This window comes from Perca flavescens, chromosome 19 (assembly GCF_004354835.1).
Source record: "Perca flavescens isolate YP-PL-M2 chromosome 19, PFLA_1.0, whole genome shotgun sequence".
In the NCBI taxonomy this organism is placed as follows: Eukaryota; Metazoa; Chordata; class Actinopteri; order Perciformes; family Percidae; genus Perca; species Perca flavescens.
In genome coordinates this window covers 20,929,296-20,950,790 of record NC_041349.1, presented here as the reverse complement: position 1 = coordinate 20,950,790, position 21,495 = coordinate 20,929,296, and the positions used below count along the sequence as shown (strand labels likewise).

Here is a 21,495-nt window from a genome sequence, read left to right as displayed (position 1 = left end):
TCTTGACCTCAGGGTGAAGGAGTCGCCCAACAGTTGAGCATATGTACTTCTTCCAACAGCCCACTGAATCTGAACGCACCCCAGACCTCATTAGACAAAGGGCTTCAAAGGTCTTGCGTGACTGGTGTGATTAACTGGCAGCCCCCATGTTTGCTGTAAACTGGCTTAAGAAATGGACTTTATGCATAGGACTCCACACAAACCACGCAGCAGGCTGTGAAGCAGCTGTGCTTGTCAGCGCAAAGACAGATGGGATGCCATATTTTAAGGGAGAGCTCTGTCTCTCTCTATCCACGCTTTATTAAGTCTCAAGTGACAATAGAGTCTATTCAAGCAAGTCCACACGTGCTGTTCCACATGGCCGTATTATCCCATATCTATAAATTTTTATTCATGTGCATTTAATTTCAGCGCGTTTTAGCTTCTGACCTCCTGCAACAATAAATTGCTGGATAGAAAATGTATTTATGTGATGTATGGCAGATGTATACTGTGCAATAATCCAAAGTAAGGAGCAGTTTGATAGAGTAACAGCTGGTGCACTTGGAAGGTTGCCCTGCATTTCACGATGCTTAACTATTATTCATTTAAGAACATTATATTTTCATATTTGAGTTTATAGTCACTCTACTGAGGTTTAACTACCTACTTTTCTCAGTGGATTCAATTATGTGTTTTCAATTATTGTACAAAAGAGGATGCTGAAATAAGAATGCTGTCTTTTTCAGGCATAAAAAGCACAACAAAAAGCAAAAGTGGAACACATTGAATCCAAAGGTCACTTTTATTTAATTCAGTGTGAATAACTTTAATACTGTCACATTGACAGTGCTAGAGACACATATTTAAAGTGATAAGACAGAGAACAGACACATTTCTCATAGACTAGACCACACAACACATGCCTAATGATTTTAGGAAGTACACACTAGATGACTTTGTTTTGGGTAAACAATAAGGTCAGAATGAGCTCAGGTCCATTATATATTTATTTAGCAAATAGCAGGTGCTTTTCTGTGTACTTCCATGAAGTGATTACTTAATACTTAAAAAAAAATCCAAATACTGACATAATACCTTATATATATATCGGCTTTAGCAGCACTATATTTCAGTGTGTAGGTCATACACACGCACTCACAATTCATCATCTAGCCAAATGTGCACTCAAACCACGCTTCTTAGTTTAAGGATTTCACATCTTTGTGTATTTACAATATGAGACTTCTAGCCATCAGCACTTAAAAATTGCTCTATTGGCCATTTTTGCTAAAACACTTTTATGATAAGTTGATTAACACCAGTTCGAGCAGCATCGGCCTTTCAGGATAATCAGCATGCTTAGTGGCCAACAGCAGTGCAATGCCAAAGACAAATAATGCTGTTATCAGCTAATACAGACATTAGCTTAATTCTGCTAATCTGTTAACTGCCTCAAGGCCGTTTTCATGCTGCTTCATGCTCTGAATTTAGTGGGAGGTCATCTCTATAATAGACCCCAGACTGTTAAAAACCTTGAAGAATAGGCCTCTCCTCTGAAGAAATATTCTGATATTGCTCAAGGGTGCTCTCTGTTGTGAAATACTCCTGAAAATAATGATCTCCCAATGCATTTATATCAAGCAGGAAACGGCAAAAAAAAAAAAAAAAAAAAAAACTTGAGCCACAATGTTCAGTGAATACTTCAACCCAGAGCCATGGAATGTAAGGGAGTTCTAATACTATTTACGGCCTCTTTAAGATACATATAACAACTTAATTAAAACTGTATGGCTAACTATTTATGAATTCATATATCTACTTTACAAGACTGTTTCAGTGATAAAAGCTCTTTTATCATGACTATACAGTACATAAGTCTACTTGCTGTAGGCTTACGTGGCTCACAGTGTTCAAAGCTACGTTGAGCAATAGGCTCCTTCATAATTATCAGTGTATGGTTGTTCCTATTTCAGTGTGCATATTTTCACAGATGAACAGCTGGTGATTTTAACACAATCGTCTAGTCGTGAAATAATGCTGGTTTGAGTTCTCCTACTGTTAGACGTGACATCACACCTGCAAGCTGTGTTGCTATTTTAAAGTTTCAGTCTTTATAGATGTGGAATAATTGTGGGTGTGATAACAAGTGTAGGAAAATAACTGAAGAGTGTGTGTGTGTGTGTGTGTGTGTGTGTGTGTGTGTGTGTGTGTGTCTCTGACAGCACTGTGAGCGTGACTGTTCCTTTGGTCCTTTTCAGGATGCCGACGGCTTCTTCATGAGTGACGCCCTCCAGAGTCTGCCCGTTAACGGCCATTATCTGGTCTCCTCGCTTCAGGCGGCCGTCCTCCGCTGCTGCCCCCTAAGCACACACCCATGCAAATAGAGTTGTTCAATAACACGCTGTTTGTCAATTGTGCAAATTAAAAAACGGAGAAATGTGCTACGTACCTTTCCAAAAACAGTTTTAACATAGATCGGCAAGTCTCCATGGGGGCTGCCATACCCTCCCACTATACTGAAACCCAGTCCGTCTGGTCCTCTTTCAAGATTGATGGTCTTATACTGAGGTGGGCTGATGGGAAGACAAAGACAGTTAGGGACTACTGTATACGGACTACATTCGCTTCAGCAAAAAGAAGGCAACCCCCCCCCCCCCCCCACTAATCATTTTCATACAGTACTTAGACTGACGTAAGGGGTAAGATGGATGCTGAGACACAGCTAAATGTTCTTTCTGTGTAATAACCACTTCATACCCGAGGTCATCCTGGAAGATGCAGCTGGGTGTGAGACCTGCAGCTGCCTGCTCCTGAGAGGGACCCGTCACGGTGGTGTCACCACCGGCTACCACCTACACACACACACACACACACACACACATTTTTATGGTATTTAAGACTTGCAAGATAAAGACTGATAGCATTGTGGTTGTGCTGGATGAGGGAGACAAGTTTTATGGTACTTCAAAGCCTGCCGCTGGTAGCCTTCGACTTTTCTTTTCAGGTAAAACCTTTGTACGCAGATAAAGTAAAGAATAGACTGCTCAACTGTAGATTATTTAATTGTCTGCATGTTAATCTAATTAGAACACAAAGGGTGTGTGTTTTGTGTGTGACCTGCAGCTGTAATCTAATTAGAACACAAAGTGTGTGTGTGTGTGTGTGTGTGTGTGTGTGTGTGTGTGTGTGTGTGTGTGTGTGTGTGTGTGTGTGTGAGAGAGACCTGCAGCTGTATGGTGCCTGTGGCGTTCTTGAGCAGAGTGACAGCCTGTGAGTGGGTCATGCCTTCAGCAGAGGTTCCACAGATACTGACGATGCGGTCCCCAATCTAGACAAGTGAGAGTTAAATTAAAATACATAAAATACAATTAAAAGGCTACATGAGAGAAAACCAACTCGGCACGTTCAGCTGCGAAGCTGGCTTCTCCATGTTTCTGACACGTCAGTGTTTGGGTTGGAAACAATGGTAACAACAATTGGAAATGTAAGACAAGTTAGCTTTATATATAGTATATAATTTTATATAATAAACACTCAAATGTTTTCTTAATCCCTAAAACCGGTATGAATATGTGTCACCACTTTTCAAAGCGTGCAGAAGTGCCGTTATGTGATTTCTATGATGTTACTTCACAAAGGTCTGGATAACGCTGCATAATAACAGGATGTGGCTAATACTATTTGAAAATGTAATTCTCCAAGCCATACAAAAGCAAAACTATGCTTGTGTTTGGCTGAGTAATTACATTATGTAGCGTTATCTCATTTCTCATTCCCACAGAAAAAGATAAAGCAGCATGAATAAACTATTCAAGATCACCCCCCACATTTATTTCAATGAGCCCTTCTGTAGGCTTAATGATCTGAATGCAGGAGTGGGAGATTTATTATCCGAGTTAGCAATGGCTTTTGTTCTCTTCCAGTCTGTGTCACACAGAGCTACAATTGTCATTTTCTCTGTCATTTAACAGCTGAGGTCACTGCTTAAGGCTGTAGGCTCTTGACCTTTGGGAGTCACACGGAGAAAAGTGAGTGGGAATGACATCGCTGTCCATAATTAAGATTCACATTAAATCCTACACAAGAATTACTGACATGCAAATTCTTAGTCTTGTATTCCGCTGGAAGCTGAATAAAGCTTACTGAGAGGGAGGTGTAAATCTCGTACCTTGAGCTTCTGGGTCTGAGCAGCCAGGCCGACAGGATTTATCATGGCGATAAAAATGGGAATATCACCCAGAGGGCTGCCCACGCCCCCTGCTATACTGATACCCAGAGAATCACTGGGACCTTTAGTGAACTCAACTGTTCTGGTGTCCTGATGCTCTGGAGCTGCAAGGAAGCAAACGTGCAAAATGTTAGGATGCCTTGTACACAGGCGGTAATTTTTCCTATGATCGCCTCAAATTATAATCCCTTCTGAAGATACCTACAATCTGGATTCCTGCTTAGTTTGTCACAGTCACTGGGCACGTTCCCAGAGTCTGAACATGACTGTGAGGCCACCTTGGTGCTGCCTGTTTCACTCATCTGAAACAAAAGACAATCAGAGCTGTTACTTCCTTTGTTTTGTTGTTCTGTCAGAACAATTTCTATTCAACATTAAAATGTTATCCTTCAAAGATTACAGTACCTGACTACATTGAGACAGCCGTCTTTCTGAGTGGAAAGGGCCGGCCTTAAACCGCCCTACTTCCATTATTATAGGCCCCACGCAGCACTACAACACATGGCACATTATTTTGAATACAGTTATCCAGCACAGTTTAAGGCAGATGTGTCATTCACTAACTATGCTTCCTTCTGAGGGCCAGAGCAATAGATGTACCTTGAGTAGTGCAGCTACGGCCTCCTGAGTGGTCGACCTGACATCCTCCCCGTTGACCGACAGGATCTGGTCGCCCTGCATCAGTCGGCCGTCAGTGTCCACCAAACCTCCTTTCACGATGTCGGACACAAACACTCCTGTGTCATTCCTGGTAGGAAAGGTTGAAAGAAAGTTGTGACAGTGCAATATCATTTATTATTACTATAAGTCATACTGTAATTGTCTCTACTAGTTGACCCTAACCGTATCGTACTGCTGACGTGAATATGTAATTGATAGTACGCTATTGATCCAGCTATTTTCACATTTTTCCAATGGACGTCTGCACAATTGTGGCTTACGTTACTGGGAAGCGGCAGACGGCTCATAAGATGGAATATTTAATAGCAACTGTGACCTCAATAAATGTTTTCCATCTCAAATCCTGCATATGCTTACTGTGAACATTCAAACCCAAAAAGTGAGAAGCTATCATGTATTATTGAGCATATTACTGCACAATACTGACTTCAACAAACTTAGTCAGTTCCTTTCCTCTAATAAGTGTATTGGTGGCAGTTCTAAGAATCCTTCATGTTAAGGAGATATTAAGCATTTGAGAAGCATTTCTCGCGGATTGTTTACTTGATTGACGTGTCTACACCTCTACCAAAGTCAGCTGTGGTGATGTCACCTGCTTGTCCCACCTCAGCACCTCCCAGGCTTTTGCCCCTTTGCTCATATTTGGGTTTTGAGGCTCTATATCTGCCAAATAAGCAGTGAGTGTTTAACAAACCAGTTGGTTTTGTCACAGGAAAATACAATTAGACCTTCTTCGTCTAAAGCCAAAGGTCATCAGAGTCACACATGTGCTTGCTCTGAGTACTGACCTTTGGGGAATTAAGTTAACAGCAGAGACCTGCGTCTGTCTTCCAAAAGCACATCTCTACTGTTGACTTTCCATATCTGAAGTGCAAATCTCCACGTAGATTAAACAAACACAAGCAGAAGCTGTGAAGAGAGGCAACTTGATCATAAAATCCCCAGTGCCAGAGATGCTTGGCTGTCACAGCTCCTCACCACTAATTGCTAGCTTGCATTTCCATTTTAGCCCAGGGTTTAAGGTTGTCTGTTATGTCGCAGCCTTTTCCATCCTATGGAGCGTTTCAGTTGTTGTTTTTTCCACTTGTGTAGCAAAACCACTTTGACAGAGGCAAAGATTTACAATTACATTTAAAGTTGAACTGCCTACTGCTGTCTAAGCTGTGCAACCCACGACCCTAACCTGACAAACCTGCAGTTGTCTTACTTTGTTTTGTGTGTTTTTGACAAATTGATTTCAACATGGAACCAAAAATTGTATGCACCCACATTAACACACTTGGACAAATCCAGAGTTATAAAAACGGTTATTCACACACATAATCAGCTGAGCATATGCATTTGTGGTCTGTGTAAGCCATTCCTGAGAGTTATCCCAGAGGTGAGATCAATCACCACACTACACACACCTATGGACCTGCAGGCCTTTTCCCAAATGTGCCCTTAACCAATAAATGCTACTGCGGGAATCGAAGTCGGAGCTGAGTTTATGTGTAAGACAGTCTACAGTTTGCCAATCCTAGTAAGACTTGTGTAAATCTTCCTCCACAGCTCTAATGGGAAGGAAAGTAAAAAAAGTTTACAGATATAAGCTATATATTTCTCTAACTCTCTATACACTACACACTATCTACACTCACCAAAAGGATTATTAGGAACACCCTACTAATACCGTGTTTGACTCCCTTTTTAAACGATGCCCAATTGGTACTAAGGGGCCTAAAGTGTGCCAAGAAAACATCCCCCCCACCCCCACCATTACACCACCACCACCAGCCTGCACAGTGGTAACAAGGCATGACGGATCCATGTTCTCATTCGGTTTATGCCAAATTCTGACTACCATCTGAATGTCTCAACAGAAATCAAGACTCATCAGACCAGGCATTTTTACAGTCTTCAACTGTCCAATTTTGGTGAGCTCGTGCAAATTGTAGCCTCATTTTCCTATTTTTAGTGGAGATGAGTGGTACCTGGTGGAGTCTTCTGCTAGTGTAGCCCATCCGCCTCAAGGTTGTGCGTGTTGTGGCTTCACAAATGCATTTGCTGCATACCTCGGTTGTAACAACTGGTTATTTGAGTCAAAGTTGATCTACTACCAGCTGGTATCAGTCGGCCCATTCTCCTCTGACCTCTAGCATCAACAAGGCATTTTTACCCCACAGGACTGCAGCATACTGGATGTTTTTCCTTTTTCAGACCATTCTTTGTAAACCCTAGAAATGGTTGTGCGTGAAAATCCCAGTAACTGAGCAGATTGGGACAGCCAGCCCGTCTGGCACCAACAACCATGCCACGCTCAAAGTTGCTTAGATCACCTTTCTTTCGACGATAGACGACACTCCTAAATGCAGTGAAGCAGCTGCCATGTGATTGGTTGATTACATAATTGCATTAACGAGAAATCTTACAGATGTTCCTAATAATCCTGTAGGTGAGTGTATATCTAAATATACAGGTCTTTTAACAATGATTACCTCTCGTCCCGTGATCTGCATTAAATAAAGAAAAATACATAAAGTTACTGCTGTCCAACTATGTGGAAGATTCCTTGTATGCTCACTCTTTTTGTGACCATAAAAAGCAACTTAATAACTGCATAGTATTAAGCAGAAGTACAATAATAAATCTGTTATTCTCACCTCCTCCCTACGATGCTTAGGCCCAGGCCCTGGCCAGGCCTCTTGTGGAGCTCCACAGTGAAGGAGTCCCACAGGTCTTCCTCCTTGTACTGGGCCTCGTCCCTGTAGACCACCAGCCGGACTCTCTGCGGGGTCTGCCTCAGCACATTGATGGCTTCATCATGACTGGCTGCACGCAGGTCGATGCCGTTCACCTGTGACCAGAGAAAAGGGGGTTAGTATTTGTGTGCTCCAGTAATATGGTGTTCTACTGTAGCAACCATTGGCTAAGAGAAAAATATAATAACAGACAGCCTAATGTCTTAATAATACTTACCATTGTTCATATTTACAAAAAATGACTGAACTGTACTTATTAAAAACTAGACATATCTGCTTTACTTTACCTTAAATAAAAAACTGTTAGGCTAATTTCCATTTTTAGGCATTCTGCAAAGTAGCAAAGCCCTTTTTTTCTATTCCTAAGATAAAGTGAATGCAGCAGAGGGCTATAAAAAGTGCCAACAGCCTAATTTAATGCCAAAACTGATTTTTCCTTTTAACTGCTGAGGTCACATTTCTTCTTCAGAAACCCAAACTGCTGAGCTTTTTGAACACTGGATCATAATATTAAAAATTTTACAATGCTTAGTTTCTACTTAAGGAAAGCAGACTTCCCAGTAAAGTCTGCGAGGAGCGTGAGTGGTCAGTGTAAGGATTGATGTCCTGCTTCTTTTACCACATTAAAGAGGGGAAATAGCCCATTAGCTATCGCCATGGACATGCAAAGGATTTTTCCCATCACAGCTAATGGCATTGCTGTGGACTGGGAAACCGCTTTTTTTTTCGCTTTTCCCTCTCTGAGCCTATTCTCTAAACACAGCAGCTTGGCTTAAGGACAGAAATGAATAGTAGAGGGCAATTAAGTCATAAGGGTGTGTATGTGTGCGTGCATGCATGCATGTGTGCCTTTCAATTCAGGTCCACTGATTGAGCTGCCTTAACAGAAGTCTTGCGCTCCACCCCTGCCCTCCCTCTGTGACAAAGCATAAGGTCAGATGCAGGGCAAATCCAAGTTGAGCTGATACTTAACCCGTCTCTCCATATAATGCATGCAGGATTCATACCATTTACTCATTTCTTTCTTCAGTACTTGTCTCACTAAGTTGTTTGGGTTAGATTTTTTTGTTGCCAAAAATTGATATCATCATTTAGATATATTTGAGATGTATATTAACGAATGTATCGCATGTGATCCTTGAATGAACTTGGGAACCCAAGCTTTCATGTTAAAGCTCCTCATGCAGCCACGTCTCAGTTATTGAAATGTGTTCAGCCTCTTTTTAAATATAGGTCATATGTAACGCTCATTATACCGCTGCAGCCTCGCACCTCTAGGATTTGGTCTCCTGCCCAAAGCCTGCCATCTTTGGAGGCTGCCCCTTCTTCATAAACTTCATGGATAATGATGGCCCCCTGGAGTGAGAGGAAAAAAATTGATCAAATAAGAACAGAATAGCAGAAGAAGGTGAACAAGATTTGTAGGAGATGAAGTATTTCAAGTCAGCTTTATTTAATGTAAAGTAAGAGCAGTAATAATATAGTAAATAGTCGGTGGATGGGGGGACATGTTGAAGATAATACTACATTTAGCATTTGACAGCAGACAGACATTATTTCAGACATTATTTTGGATTCTCATTCTGAGTGTGTATGTTCCTGACTTCTAGTGTGTTTTCTCTGCGTTCCAGTGTGAGTGTCATTTGGGGTTCAGAGGTTACATTCCAGGGCTGGATATTGTGTGCTGCGGCCGAGGCCAGACAAAGAGCTGCTCCCCCAAGCCTGACTGAGCAGACAGAATGGATGGGCTGAGGAGAGGACGACGGAAGGAGGAGGGAGCCTGTGACAACATAATTTCCTACATTCCTGAGCCACCATGGCTATTTGGAACCTGGGTTATACCACCACTAAAGATTCTAAGTGGGTGGCATGGTGGGTGGTAACTTAAAAATACAGTCATGTAACTTTTTAAAGTCATTACAAATTGACAGTATATTTCAACAAAAAGGATTGTAGATTGGAAACAGTACAAATATGTATTGACCTTATTTGTGTAGTGTTTTTTTGTATTATTTTAGTGAATGGATATACCCTTATTAACAGATTGTAATTCATAATTTTGTTTCCTACCAGCAGGGTGTCACAGCCTCCCACGATGCTAAGGCCCAGGCCTGTGCGGCCCTTAGAGATGTCGATGGTGGTCTCACAGCCGGGGATGATGGGACAGGTCGCCGGGTCACAGGCCAGAGTGGAAGGAGTGGAAGAGCGACTCAGACCTAAAATAGAGGAGACATATGGTAACCTGATTGATCCTCAAATTAGCTTCCTGAATAAGAAATCAAACTTCTTAAAGGGGGACTCACTAGTGACTGCTTCCGCCTCCTGTTGACTCAGGCTAGTCGTGGCGGCACTAAGCATGCTGGGTAGGCTGGCAAGGACGTCAGGCGAGCAATCACCGTCCAGGCAGGTTGACTGGAGAGAGGACAAGGAGGGGGGGGTCTCATTTGTAGAGAAGGCTACCTTCACTGGACCTTTGGCTTTTCTCAGTAGAGAATTGACCTAAAACACAGTAGAATTACTAATCAGACTCTTTACATCGTGACTGTTGTTGTTTTCTAAGTAATTCTTATGAAAACAACAAAGGTTCATGTTCATTACATTTGGAAACTTAAGTAAATCCTTGCCTTTACAGGAAATACAATATGATGATTACAGTTCATTTCCAATGATGCTGTACCTCTTCCACAGTGTAGCCTAGCACAGATTCACCATTCACAGCTAAGAGCTTGTCCCCTGGTTTCATGCAGCCCTCCTACGTAGAGTAGATCACAGTTTTGATTAGAAATCAACTGTAGAATGTACACAAACCATAAGCTGCATTGTGTAATACATACTATGCCTGTGTGCCCTTTCCCTTCAGATATACTCTGAATCTCAACTCCACTATCAGTGTTTCCCTCCACGAAGGTGATGCCAAGTCCTCCGTCCTCCTATTGGAGAACAACATGATTGCATAAAAAGGTGTAAAATTTATATAATTTAGTACAGTCTAAACATAGCCTGCAGACTGACACATAGCTGTAACATGAGCTAAGTAACGTAGCTGCACCAGCTGCCGAAAACAAGCATAACTGATGACAATTATCTCCAGAAGGATAATTAGTCACAGCTTCACCTTCCATCCTTCACACTTCTAATCTTTTGTTCCCAGCAGGGAACTTGTGCTTGCGTGTTCATATCAATGAGCTGCCCAGATGCTGCTGCGTTTACAATGGCATCCCCTGTCGCCTTACATCCCATTTGGATAGTCCCAAACGGGGGCTACCATCAAAGTCTCTTTTTCACTCATTTATTTTTATTTGGTTAGTTCACAGGACCTCTTGTTGTATGTAGCCATGCAGATGTTTCTAGTTTAATGGGTAAGAGTTTGAGATAACACCTGGTGAGACTTCTTTGATATGATGGAGCTAAATGGATGGCGTTATTGGTTCGAAGTTTCAAAGAATGACAAAATAATCCACAGACCTCACTGTGAGCAGTTTTCTGTGGGAACTATTTTCTGGAAATGACATGTCGCTGTGAGTTTTTGAAATGAGATATTTTTTTAATGTCTGACATCTTGGCAAATAAAACTGAAAATACCTGCATTGCTAGAAAGAAGACACCACAAAGGGGCAAAAATCTGTTCCTCTTTTTATTATTTGGGTGAACTGAGCCTTTATGTCCCTTGTGGAACGGCTCTTCTCCCATTGACGTGTTTTGTTTATTCACCCTTTTGTTTGACAATTGTCTGTCTCTTTTCTCTTTCCTGGCAGCTTGTCAGACTTGACTGCTCCAGTGTGCTCCCTCTCTCTTTCTCTATCATACCCCATTGACTTTTTTTTGTGTAAACCTCCCTCATTATAGCATATTTGCTTCCAAGAGAGAAATAGGAAGTCCTATCTATTATTGTCTTTATTTTAGGATTTCAAAAGAACAGGGTTGTCCTGTGTGTGATGTGTAGGGGGGGGGGGTCCAGTGTATCTCACCTTCAGCTTTATGACGTGATGCTCATATTTTGAAGTATGGGCATCACCGTTAGCAGCAGTTGTTTCTAGCTGTGAGGAAACGGGCAGTAGTTGATACAGTATGAAGTAAATAACTGAAACTTGTGTTCGTGTCTGTTGGCTAGTGGGAAGACAGTACTTATTGCGTTTGTGGTTTTTGGTTGTCTTGGGAGTTACACACAGGCTTGGGAGGTTAGGAACTCCAGGACCACACATCGTGTGTGTGTGTGTGTGTGTGTGAGTTATACCTCAGTGTGGGGCTCCACTTTGTCTCCTTCGTGTTCTCTCACAGGTCCCACAGCCATCTGGTTCAGCGCCTCCGTGTTCCTGTTCCAAAGAGTCATAATTCACGTAAATCATCGCTCCTCTGCTTTGTGACAGCGGAGCCATGATTTACGCGGGCTGATCACAGTGTCTCTTCCAGGGTTCAGAAAAGGGATACGAGTTAAGTAGAAGGTTAAGTAGTGTGATTTTGGCAAGGACTGTTTGAGGCAAGGGTCAAGGATCAAACGTGTCTGACTCTGTGCTGATATGTCAGCTGCTACAGTATGTCCCAATTACATACTGCATACTAACTGTATACAGTTTATACTACATACTAATCTTTATAGTATATTGTTTTTTGTAGTTAGTGTATAAGAAATGACAGTTCACTGTTTTATGCTAGCTAATAAATATGCTTCTTCTTTTTTGAAGTGCATGAGAGAGAATCTGTTAGTCACCACTGAATGTGGATCACTTCACCTTCAAGCGCATCCTTCTGTTGAATTACAATAGCTCCCTCTATTGAATTTTGAATAACATTACAATAGACTTGAACTTTTTCAGGTCTGTTTTCATCATAAGCAGTCTAAGAATGAAATGCAGTTGCTGTTGCCATGGAAATGTATTCATCGAGGCTTTATAATAGGAAGAAAAATGTTGTCTTTTACCTGACAAAGATGATTTTGACTTTGGATGGAGAGCTCTTTATTATGGAGGATGCATTCTGGTGACTGTGGCCATAAAGGACTTGCCCATTGATCTGACAGGATACAAAAAATATAGAATTAAACACACCTTTTCTCCAAGAGTAAATGTGTAATGCAAAACAGTGACGCCAAATGACATGCACAGAAAAGCATGCTTAAATTCTAGATAAAAGATAATAAGGAGTCACATATCCGGCCAACTGTTTTCAAACCCACGAGAGTTGAGAACCACATCAATACACATCTTACCTCCAGCAGCTCATCCCCCACTACCATACGTTTGTCCAGGCCGGCTGCCCCGTTGGGGTCTATTCCCACCACAAACACACTCATGCGAGAGCGGTCCCTGTTCCCCGCCAGGCTGAGGCCCAGGCCTGCCTTGCCTTTCTCCAGCTCGATCATGTGTATGACACCGGGGAGGCTGCCATAGCGCTGGATTATGTTCTCTGAAAGAAGCAGGTAAAGTCGTTACAGACAGATGTAAGCTGACAGTACTGCTGAATAGGGCCAGATTTGTCTTGAATCTGGGTTTCCATACCAGTTTATGTCATGTTGCTCAAAAACGGGCAAGGTGTTTGGATTGGATGAGATGCATAGGCACCAAAAGTAAAAATGGTAACAGTTTTAAATGTCAGAGTGCTGGGTTTCTATCTCTTTGTCTCAATGTTGTGTCCATTGTTATCCTTTCCTTTCTTACTCCAGTCTCCTCTCTTTCTCCCTCCACCTCTGCTGTCTCTGGTGTGTTAGATAGCCACTGTTCAGACCAATGGGCTCCTGTTGTTCTGGGCTCCCTGCCACTGTTGGACCATCAGTCCTGTACTAATCTCCACAACTCACCTCCCCGGGCCCTAACCTCATCAATCTTATCCCCGCAGGATGGGAACACACTCCTGCACACACACATTCACAACTGTCCCAAGTGTTTGGAGGCTGGAAGTCTGTCCTTTATGCTGGTTGCCTGAGTTGACTGTGGCTGACTGTGACCCGTTCTCCTTGAAGCGGTGAGTGCATCCTACATTAGAGCGTCTGCAGGATGCTAACAGTTTAATTGGGACATTGAGTCCTTTTAGGTTTTGCTAAAGTACAGCCACCTCAAGCATGTGAATCACTGCTCTTTTTATTGCAGACTCTGGATGGCTTTATGAGCAGGTGGGAAACTAAATGTACCTTTGAGGACCTCTAGTGGCAGATAGGTGATAAAGCATGCTACAGCTAGTAAATCAATATACTGTCTGTCTCCTTTAAGTTATTCTTTTTAGCTGAAACTTCCAGGAGTATATGATGCAAGTCTCTAGACCCACACCATCCTCACGAGTCACATTCACACAGAATTTACTTATGATAGGCCAGTGTGAAAGGAAATAAACCAATGAAAAACAATGGAACAAATTACACCTTTTTACTGCTGGTTCTAACAGAATATATCATTGCACCCTTAGAAAAAGATAAAGTGAACTCACTCCAGCTGTATCCAAACTCATCCTCCACCACCTCCTCCTCCTCTGTCTCAGCAGGTCTGCCAGGAATCTCTGTCAGCGTGTCTGTATCGGTCTCTCCCACATGGGGCACCACTGGCAGGAGGACAGTGCTGGTGGGAGATGTCTTCGCCGCTTCACGCTTCGCCAGCTGTCACGCCACAGATGGAGTTTGAAAATAGTTTATTTAGTGATAGGTAAAGAAAAGGAGGAATGTTTTATCTTTGTACTTAAGTTTGAATTAACTTGATATGAGGTTTACAGAGATAGGAAAACACGTGAGCGCTGTTGATGTAATCGACAGTAGCCATGTGCCTGGTTCACATTAACAGCTTCATCAGTTTTAGCAGGATAGGTTAGTTTTAGCCTGAGGAATAATGATGTGATTATTCCATATAGATGTCAGAGGCTCAAATCAGAATGAGGTTAATAAGAAATAGCTCAATTTTTAATAACATTATGCTTACGGAGTCATAAATGAGACATTTAATTGCTTAATTATTACTGATGTAATTGCTTATCATTAAATCGGTAATTACAATTACACATTCAACCATCATGTGTGCACTTACCTGAAAACCAAGAGCAACAAATCACACTTTTGATTACTTAATGGTTGTTTAAATACAAAAGCTGAGTACAAAGAAGATATCATGCCAAACAATCTAAAATTTGCTTATGTCATCCACTGAAGTACAGCTCAAGATAAAAAAAATAAAAATTAACCAAAAGCAAAAGACTAAACAAAAAGGACATAACATGTTCTGATTCCACAAAAATGTACAAAGGAAGTCAGACAGATGGAGGAGAGGTTAGGACACATACGAGTGTATGCATGTACAGCACGAGTATATTCAGTACACGAACTGTAATGTGGTGTATCAACATATCTGTACGAGCATACACAGAGAGGGAAAGAGGAAAGCACAACACAGAGACCCACAAACCTTAAACGGGGTAGGAGTGAAAGGGTTAATTGGGGAGAGGCGGAAAAGTCTACTGTGACTGTAACCCTCCTACGGAGAAGAGACAAAGGGCAACAACTTTAGATGACGACACATCGCTGACAGATACCTACATCTATTGACAGACATATGCCAGTGTTGCGTTTGACAACATATTGAGTGCATGGTGAAAAGTTGAACACAACTACTTCTTATATTTCAGATTTGGTTCTGTGGACTGTGGAATGACGACAAACGCAAAACACTGATACAAGTTGTCAGAGGAGGGTAATTGGAAACACCAACCTTGTCCTTGTTGTCCCTTGTCATAGCTGCAGCTCTCTCCTCACTGGAGTCTGTTACGGATGTCTGCGGCGTATAAGACAGACATGAAGGTAAATCACTCTACTCTACATCAGACACTCACAATAAGGAATTTTAAATGAATTTGCCCCGCCACGTATGGAGAGCAAATTCATTATATTCGCTTCAGTGGGACCATACAGTACAAGATACTGACTCATATTGTAATCCCATAAATATTAATAACGTTCATATATAAAGTCATAAGTGTTCTGAACGACTGATACCAGGACCATATGCTGTATCATGAAAAGCCATCTGTTTAGAAATGGCACTACTGAAGAAAAATCCACATCTATTAAATAAAGAAAAACTTTCACTTGTTTTCTTCAGCGATCTTGAAGCTTGGCAAAACCAGACTCTCGTTACGCCAAAACACTGATGAAAGCTTTTCCAGCACTGCATGTCGATCCAAGCTTGACCATTTCTCCTCAATGACTGAGCTTAAAAGGTTTTATCCAGAAAGTCCGACATTTTGAAAAAAAGATATTGCGGTTTACAGTTCTTCACGTAATAGTATTTGTGTCGAGTGCCGACTGAATTATCAAGTTGTCGTCTTTACAGTGGCACCGAGACGCTTGGCACAACGTTTGAGGGATAAGTGGGAGAAATTTAGCCTCCAAAGCTGGGGACAGGAGGAAAATAAAATGCACTTATAGCAAAAGCCTCTATGATTGTGTTTGATGCAACAGACAGACGCAGCAAAGCACTGAAGGAGAGCTATAAATAAGGCAACATATGCTAACAGATGAGAGAAAAAATATAGATTCAAAATAGGCATACACACATGTATATACAGAAGCAGAAGTAGGAAAAAAAAGTTTTAGGATAATCATTTTCATGTCTGTCAGCAGAGGTTCCCCGTAAAGGAAAATAAAAGTTTGTTTTTTCCGAACAATACAAATTTGAATGGCTATCTTGACACTAAATTAAATTATGTGGTAAACTTGCAGACTGAAACCAAATAATTTCTAATGTTTATCGCATGACTCCACACAAACACTTGCAGTCTTTCTTTCATTTTCTTCTTTTTTCTTTCTTCTACTCATACCATGCAATTGTTAACACAATTATCACAAGTCAAAGCAGTACATGTCAAGTTAAAGACACACCAATACAAAAGCAGGCAGACACAGACATGGGGTAGCTTTCTAACCTGAGGGAGGGCAGGTGCTAAGTAGGTTTGATTAGTGCAGCAAAGGCTCGACCCGCGGTGGCTATTAAGCTGCAGAAAGGGCAGCGGCGGCCTCTAAAAGCAACACACAGGGCCGACAAGCTGACAACATGACAAATATGTATTATGACGGCCAAGCCTTCCTGACAAAATTTAATCAGAGGCCATCCGGGAGAAAAAAAAAACGGGAGTGTGTGGAAGACAGAGGCACCTCAGGTTTTATTTAAATGAGTAACCATTAAAGTTTGCGGCTTCCTTGAGGACAGCCATTCTTCTACATCAAAAAAGAAAATCAGAGCTATGCCTCTTTCTCTGAAATACTTTAACAAAATGTTTCAAAGATTCCTCCAGGCTACCTTGAGATTATTCACTGCTTACAAGAGAAGGATTTGAAAGTTAAAGGGAGACAGCATGGATATTCTATTATACTCTCTAGGTGGATCCCAGTGGCTGCATTTAAAAACGGCTTTACTGACCTGCCTACAGCAATATCTGCCTACAGGTAGCCTATCATCCAATCAAAATAATATATTTCAAACTGTTCAGTCCATTGTTGAGAATTTCAGTAACTCAATATCAGTGACTTTATAGTAAATTGAAAAATGTCTTTTTCTTGAATTTGTTGGGTCGAAGCATGTTTTGACAGCCGCCTAGCCACACAGGTATGAATGATTTCCTTTTTTGCTTTTCTATTGTTTACTTGATGAGTTCCTTTATAATATATAGCAATGCAATTTCAATAACCCCCATGCTGAAACTGCATTAAGAATCTAGTCTGAATGTGTACTGAATGTCAGCATCACACACCTTCAGCACAGAAGTTTTACTAAAATACTATTGCCAGTGACAAAATAGATTTACCATTTGCTCAACCTTTTGATTAAAAACATAATTGTGGGTCATTTGTTTATGGTCAGATCACTTTGTGATTAAAAAATAGAATAGGATGTCTGCATATTCAAATAAAACCCTGTTTCTTTTTTTCTCCCAGAAGAAACCTCCAATTCTAGTTTGTCTTTATTTCCATCAATACACGTTATGTGTATATCAAAGTCAAAGATGCAGTAAAAAGAAAGACTCTGCTAACAGTGTGCGAGACGGAAAGAAAGAGGCAGGAGAGAGAATGCAACAAAGATGAACTGTGATGGATAGCTGATGCAACATAAATGAGAGAGACAGATTACCTGACATGTGCGGTGTGGCATGCATGTCAAAGAGGTGGTGTGTTTCTCTACAGCAGGCGATGGAGCTGGCTTATATATTGACTCAGGCTGAGAAAGCAGTGCGGAGTAACATGCAGATTTGAGGCAACTCATAATGTAGCAAGGTTAAAAATGAAGGATAAACACTTAAAATCAAGGTATTAACATTAACCTTTAAAGGAATTGTTTGACATTTTGGGAAATATAGTTATCTGCTTTCTTGCTGCGAATTACACGAGATGCCATTCTCATGTCGGTATGCTAAATATGAAGATACAGCCAGCAGACAGTTAGCTTAACTTATCATAAAGACTGGAAACAGGGGGAAATGGCTAATTTTAGCCTGGCTCTGTCCAAAAGTTGTGTAAATTAGTTATCTTTAGAGGTGCTGGTAGGCCAATTTTGCCTCCCAGCTTGCTGTTTACCCTTTTCCAGTCTTTGTGCTAAGCGTCTGCATGTTTAGCTAGCAGACAGATGAGAGTGGTGTCAATCTTCTCATCCAACTTCCAGCAAAAAAGTGACTAAGTATATTTTGCCAAAATCTTGAACTATTGCTTCAAGGGTAAGATATGAAGCTATTCTCCTGTACTATAGATTGTTATAACGATTGCATTATCTAGTTATTGGTCCACTTGGGAGAGTGGAAAAAAGCTGTAAACATACCACTGACTTTTTCTTTTATACACATCGACACATAGCAACATTAGCATTAATTTTTTTCTGTCACCTGGCAAATGCAAGTCCAATATTCACTCTCCTGAGGGAAATATCTGACTGCTAAGTTAAGCTAGCTGCTAAATACTCCATTGTTGTTACCAGCTGGTTGCTAACATTGTCTGTCTGCTGTTTGGTGCTGGGCATTTAGCATACAGTGGGTTTTAGGGCATTTTCCACTCAAAACCGCTGGCTGCTAGGTCCCAAAAGAATGTTAACAGAGTAACACCCTCTATTGTTATTAAACAATATTCATTATAGCTGCTTTAAGATCTTTTTTTCAAGTCACTAAAGTTGAGTATGATTCTCCATTAACATTAATTATTGATCCCTCTATGTGTGCCACAGCACATTATGAGTTGCTACAAGGCAATGGGTAACCAGAATGTTTAGGAAAGCAAGTGGGAATATCTCATAGATGACACTCAAAGTGATTGACTATGAGAGATCTGACACTGGAGCCAAACCAGTTGCAGTCCCAGCAGGAAACTACTTAGTCATGCTTTAGAAGCCTGAGGGCACTTTCGAACAACACACAATGTTGTTGATATGGTGATTTTCAATGAGCGTCGCAGTTAAAGGTTAAAACTTGCTAAACTATTTAATATGCCACACAGGGTTTGTTGTTGCTCTCAGAAAAGATTTCATCTTGGCTTTCTTTCAACAATCAAAAGCAAACCTGATACTTCAGGAGTTGTATATTGTATGTTGTAGTTTTTGAAAGTGCCCTGACATGAGAATGTCCATGAAAATGGAAAAGGAAATTGTGACCTTTATAGATTATGAGGTAGTTACTAGCAATTGGTTTGACACTATTATACAGACTTACCCTGGGCCTGTGGATAATACTCTGCACCAAGAAAGAGACCGTGTTGCCTGCCCTGCGAATGGCCTCCACTGCCTCCTCGTGACTGGCATCTCTTAGATCTGCTCCATCCACCTGACAAAAAATATCAGGGTAATGACTCTGTCAGGTACCCACAATCTCCGCTCCACATGAGGATTTCAAACTCTCCTAAGGGTTTTTTGGTTCTCTCGAATTACTGCACCTAAATAAAATAACACTGGATGACGTAATAAGTCCAAAACAAGCATTTTGATTGATTAAAATCTTCAACAAAAAAAAAAAAAGGTCAAAAACAACCTTTATTTAGCCTGTGACCTGAAATATTTCTTTACCTCCACGATTCTGTCTCCAGTCTTTAGGGTCCCATTCTGTCCAGCAGGACTGTCCTCCAGGATGTGCTTGATAAAAATGCCTCTCATCACCTCACCATTGTTCAGCCGGCTGCCCATCCCTCGGCCCCCGACGATACTGATACCCAGGGATTTGCCTGGTGCTCGAAAGAGCTCCACCCTGATGAAGGTACGCATGCTAGATTTTAACATTTATCCCTTCAAAGCTGCGACTGTGTTACTGATTTGATACAGTAACCTTAATTGTATGCTAGACAGAAAAAAAGATTTTTATCTCGGAAATCTTCTTTTTCCAAAGTGTGTCTTTGTGTTTCAATGCTTCAAGCTTGTGCCATCATTCTGTTGTACAAGTTATCCAAACCATATCTGTCATGGTCATGTTCACAAAATCAGATTAGATGCGTAAATACAGTGTGTACTCACTTTCTAGGTTGGTTCCAGTTGCTGTAAGAGGCACTCTCCTCTCCCTCTCCATCTTCCCGTTCAGGGAGGTTAGGAATATCTCTGAATAGAGAAAAGTGGAAGGAAATAATTTGGTAAAATTCAGAAACCTATTATCAGAAGTCCATTGAAGCTCTAGGGACAAAAAAACAAAAAAACTCTGTTTTGTTATATAACCTGTGGAGTTTGTGACCACTAGTAGTGCTATGAAGCAATTTTTCACGAGTGGGTCCCGGTTTTGTTTTTGAAGTGTATCAATGTGCTAAATAAGACTGCTGGCTAGCAAACATACATAAAAAATATGTTTTTTGAATAAAGGAAAAAGATGAAACATGTTTGTTAGATCTCATGGATTCACACCATAGACTGTAAAAAGAAAAAAGAAAAAAAAGGTCGTAACAGCAGTGATGTCACCCATTGGTTTTTGTACTACCGTTTTAAATCCTTGAGTTTGGCATTTTGGCAGTTGCCATCTCGGTTTCTTGAAACTAGACGTGACAATTTTAGGACAAGAGGGTGGAGCTGGGGAGGAGAACGCGGCCAAACCAGTCTTGATTATGGTTTCGATGGCTAAAGAGGCAAAGTTGGCAATTTTCAACCGGCAGAGATTTACCGGCGGGTAAACTATTTATTTACAAAAACAATAGGACCATAATTTACAAAATGAACATCATGCTGTAGTGAAGAAGACTTGAATCTAGCAGGTAATAAATCAAGTGAGAAGTAGAACATTTTCCTATAGACTTCTATGCAAGCCAACTTCGTTTTTCAACAGAGCACATTTTAAGTACCTGTTTCTAAGTGTAATCATAAGACACATGTTACTGGGGTAGAGAATGAGAACATACTTTGGATCTGGGACTGGAGCTGGTTCAGAAAAGAGATCATCTTTAGCCTGCGCTAGGCTGGTCTTGTACTCCTCCAGATACTCTGCTGGAACATATGTAATGCTGAAAACACACACACACACACACACACACACACACACGCACGCATAAGCACAGACAAACACATGCACGCAAATGAGTCAAACATTTCTTGCAGCAAACAACTTGGCATCCCCCACTTTTAGACACTCCATTACCTCCTTAGTGGCAATTATGCCTCTGTTCACTATGAACTCACATAGTAATTTAACGAAAAATAGAGAAGAGCTGGCATTCAAGCGCAATCAGGTATGAAAGCACTAAAACTGCCCATTTTTTAACTAAACAGAGGATCTTCTTTCAAATCTGCATTTTTACATTCAGAAACTTTTTTTTTCTCAACTCCAGCAAATATACCTGTAAGCAAAAAGAGCAGTAACACTGAACTGTCTATTTCTTTAAAAGCATTCTCTCTATAAGCAGCCCAACGTGAGATGCAATGACTTCTATATAGGCCCATGACATCTGAC

The 21,495-nt window shown here is 41.1% G+C and overlaps 1 protein-coding gene across 6 annotated transcripts in view; it reads right to left on the bottom strand.

Moving 5' to 3' along the window:
• Positions 1–765: 765 nt before the first annotated feature.
• Positions 766–21,495, bottom strand: part of mpdz (multiple PDZ domain crumbs cell polarity complex component) — a 49,604-nt gene continuing 28,874 nt past the window's right edge. For 3 of the 6 annotated variants that reach the window (XM_028606176.1, XM_028606182.1, XM_028606177.1), the window contains 25 exons: positions 20,948–21,049; positions 20,082–20,162; positions 19,641–19,818; positions 19,291–19,401; positions 15,315–15,377; positions 15,012–15,080; positions 14,050–14,215; positions 12,839–13,035; positions 12,551–12,642; positions 11,867–11,945; positions 11,601–11,669; positions 10,467–10,562; positions 10,310–10,384; positions 9,936–10,131; positions 9,703–9,848; positions 8,905–8,988; positions 7,534–7,727; positions 4,811–4,958; positions 4,616–4,702; positions 4,416–4,512; positions 4,151–4,314; positions 3,206–3,310; positions 2,740–2,834; positions 2,432–2,555; positions 766–2,342 (listed from right to left, as the gene is read on the bottom strand). In XM_028606176.1, the coding sequence (XP_028461977.1) occupies positions 2,094–2,342; positions 2,432–2,555; positions 2,740–2,834; positions 3,206–3,310; positions 4,151–4,314; positions 4,416–4,512; positions 4,616–4,702; positions 4,811–4,958; positions 7,534–7,727; positions 8,905–8,988; positions 9,703–9,848; positions 9,936–10,131; positions 10,310–10,384; positions 10,467–10,562; positions 11,601–11,669; positions 11,867–11,945; positions 12,551–12,642; positions 12,839–13,035; positions 14,050–14,215; positions 15,012–15,080; positions 15,315–15,377; positions 19,291–19,401; positions 19,641–19,818; positions 20,082–20,162; positions 20,948–21,049 (3,067 nt within the window). In that variant the 3' untranslated portion in view covers positions 766–2,093. The remainder of the gene's footprint in view (positions 2,343–2,431; positions 2,556–2,739; positions 2,835–3,205; positions 3,311–4,150; positions 4,315–4,415; positions 4,513–4,615; positions 4,703–4,810; positions 4,959–7,533; positions 7,728–8,904; positions 8,989–9,702; positions 9,849–9,935; positions 10,132–10,309; positions 10,385–10,466; positions 10,563–11,600; positions 11,670–11,866; positions 11,946–12,550; positions 12,643–12,838; positions 13,036–14,049; positions 14,216–15,011; positions 15,081–15,314; positions 15,378–19,290; positions 19,402–19,640; positions 19,819–20,081; positions 20,163–20,947; positions 21,050–21,495) is intronic. The other 3 variants (XM_028606180.1, XM_028606179.1, XM_028606178.1) reach the window with 3 other exon arrangements.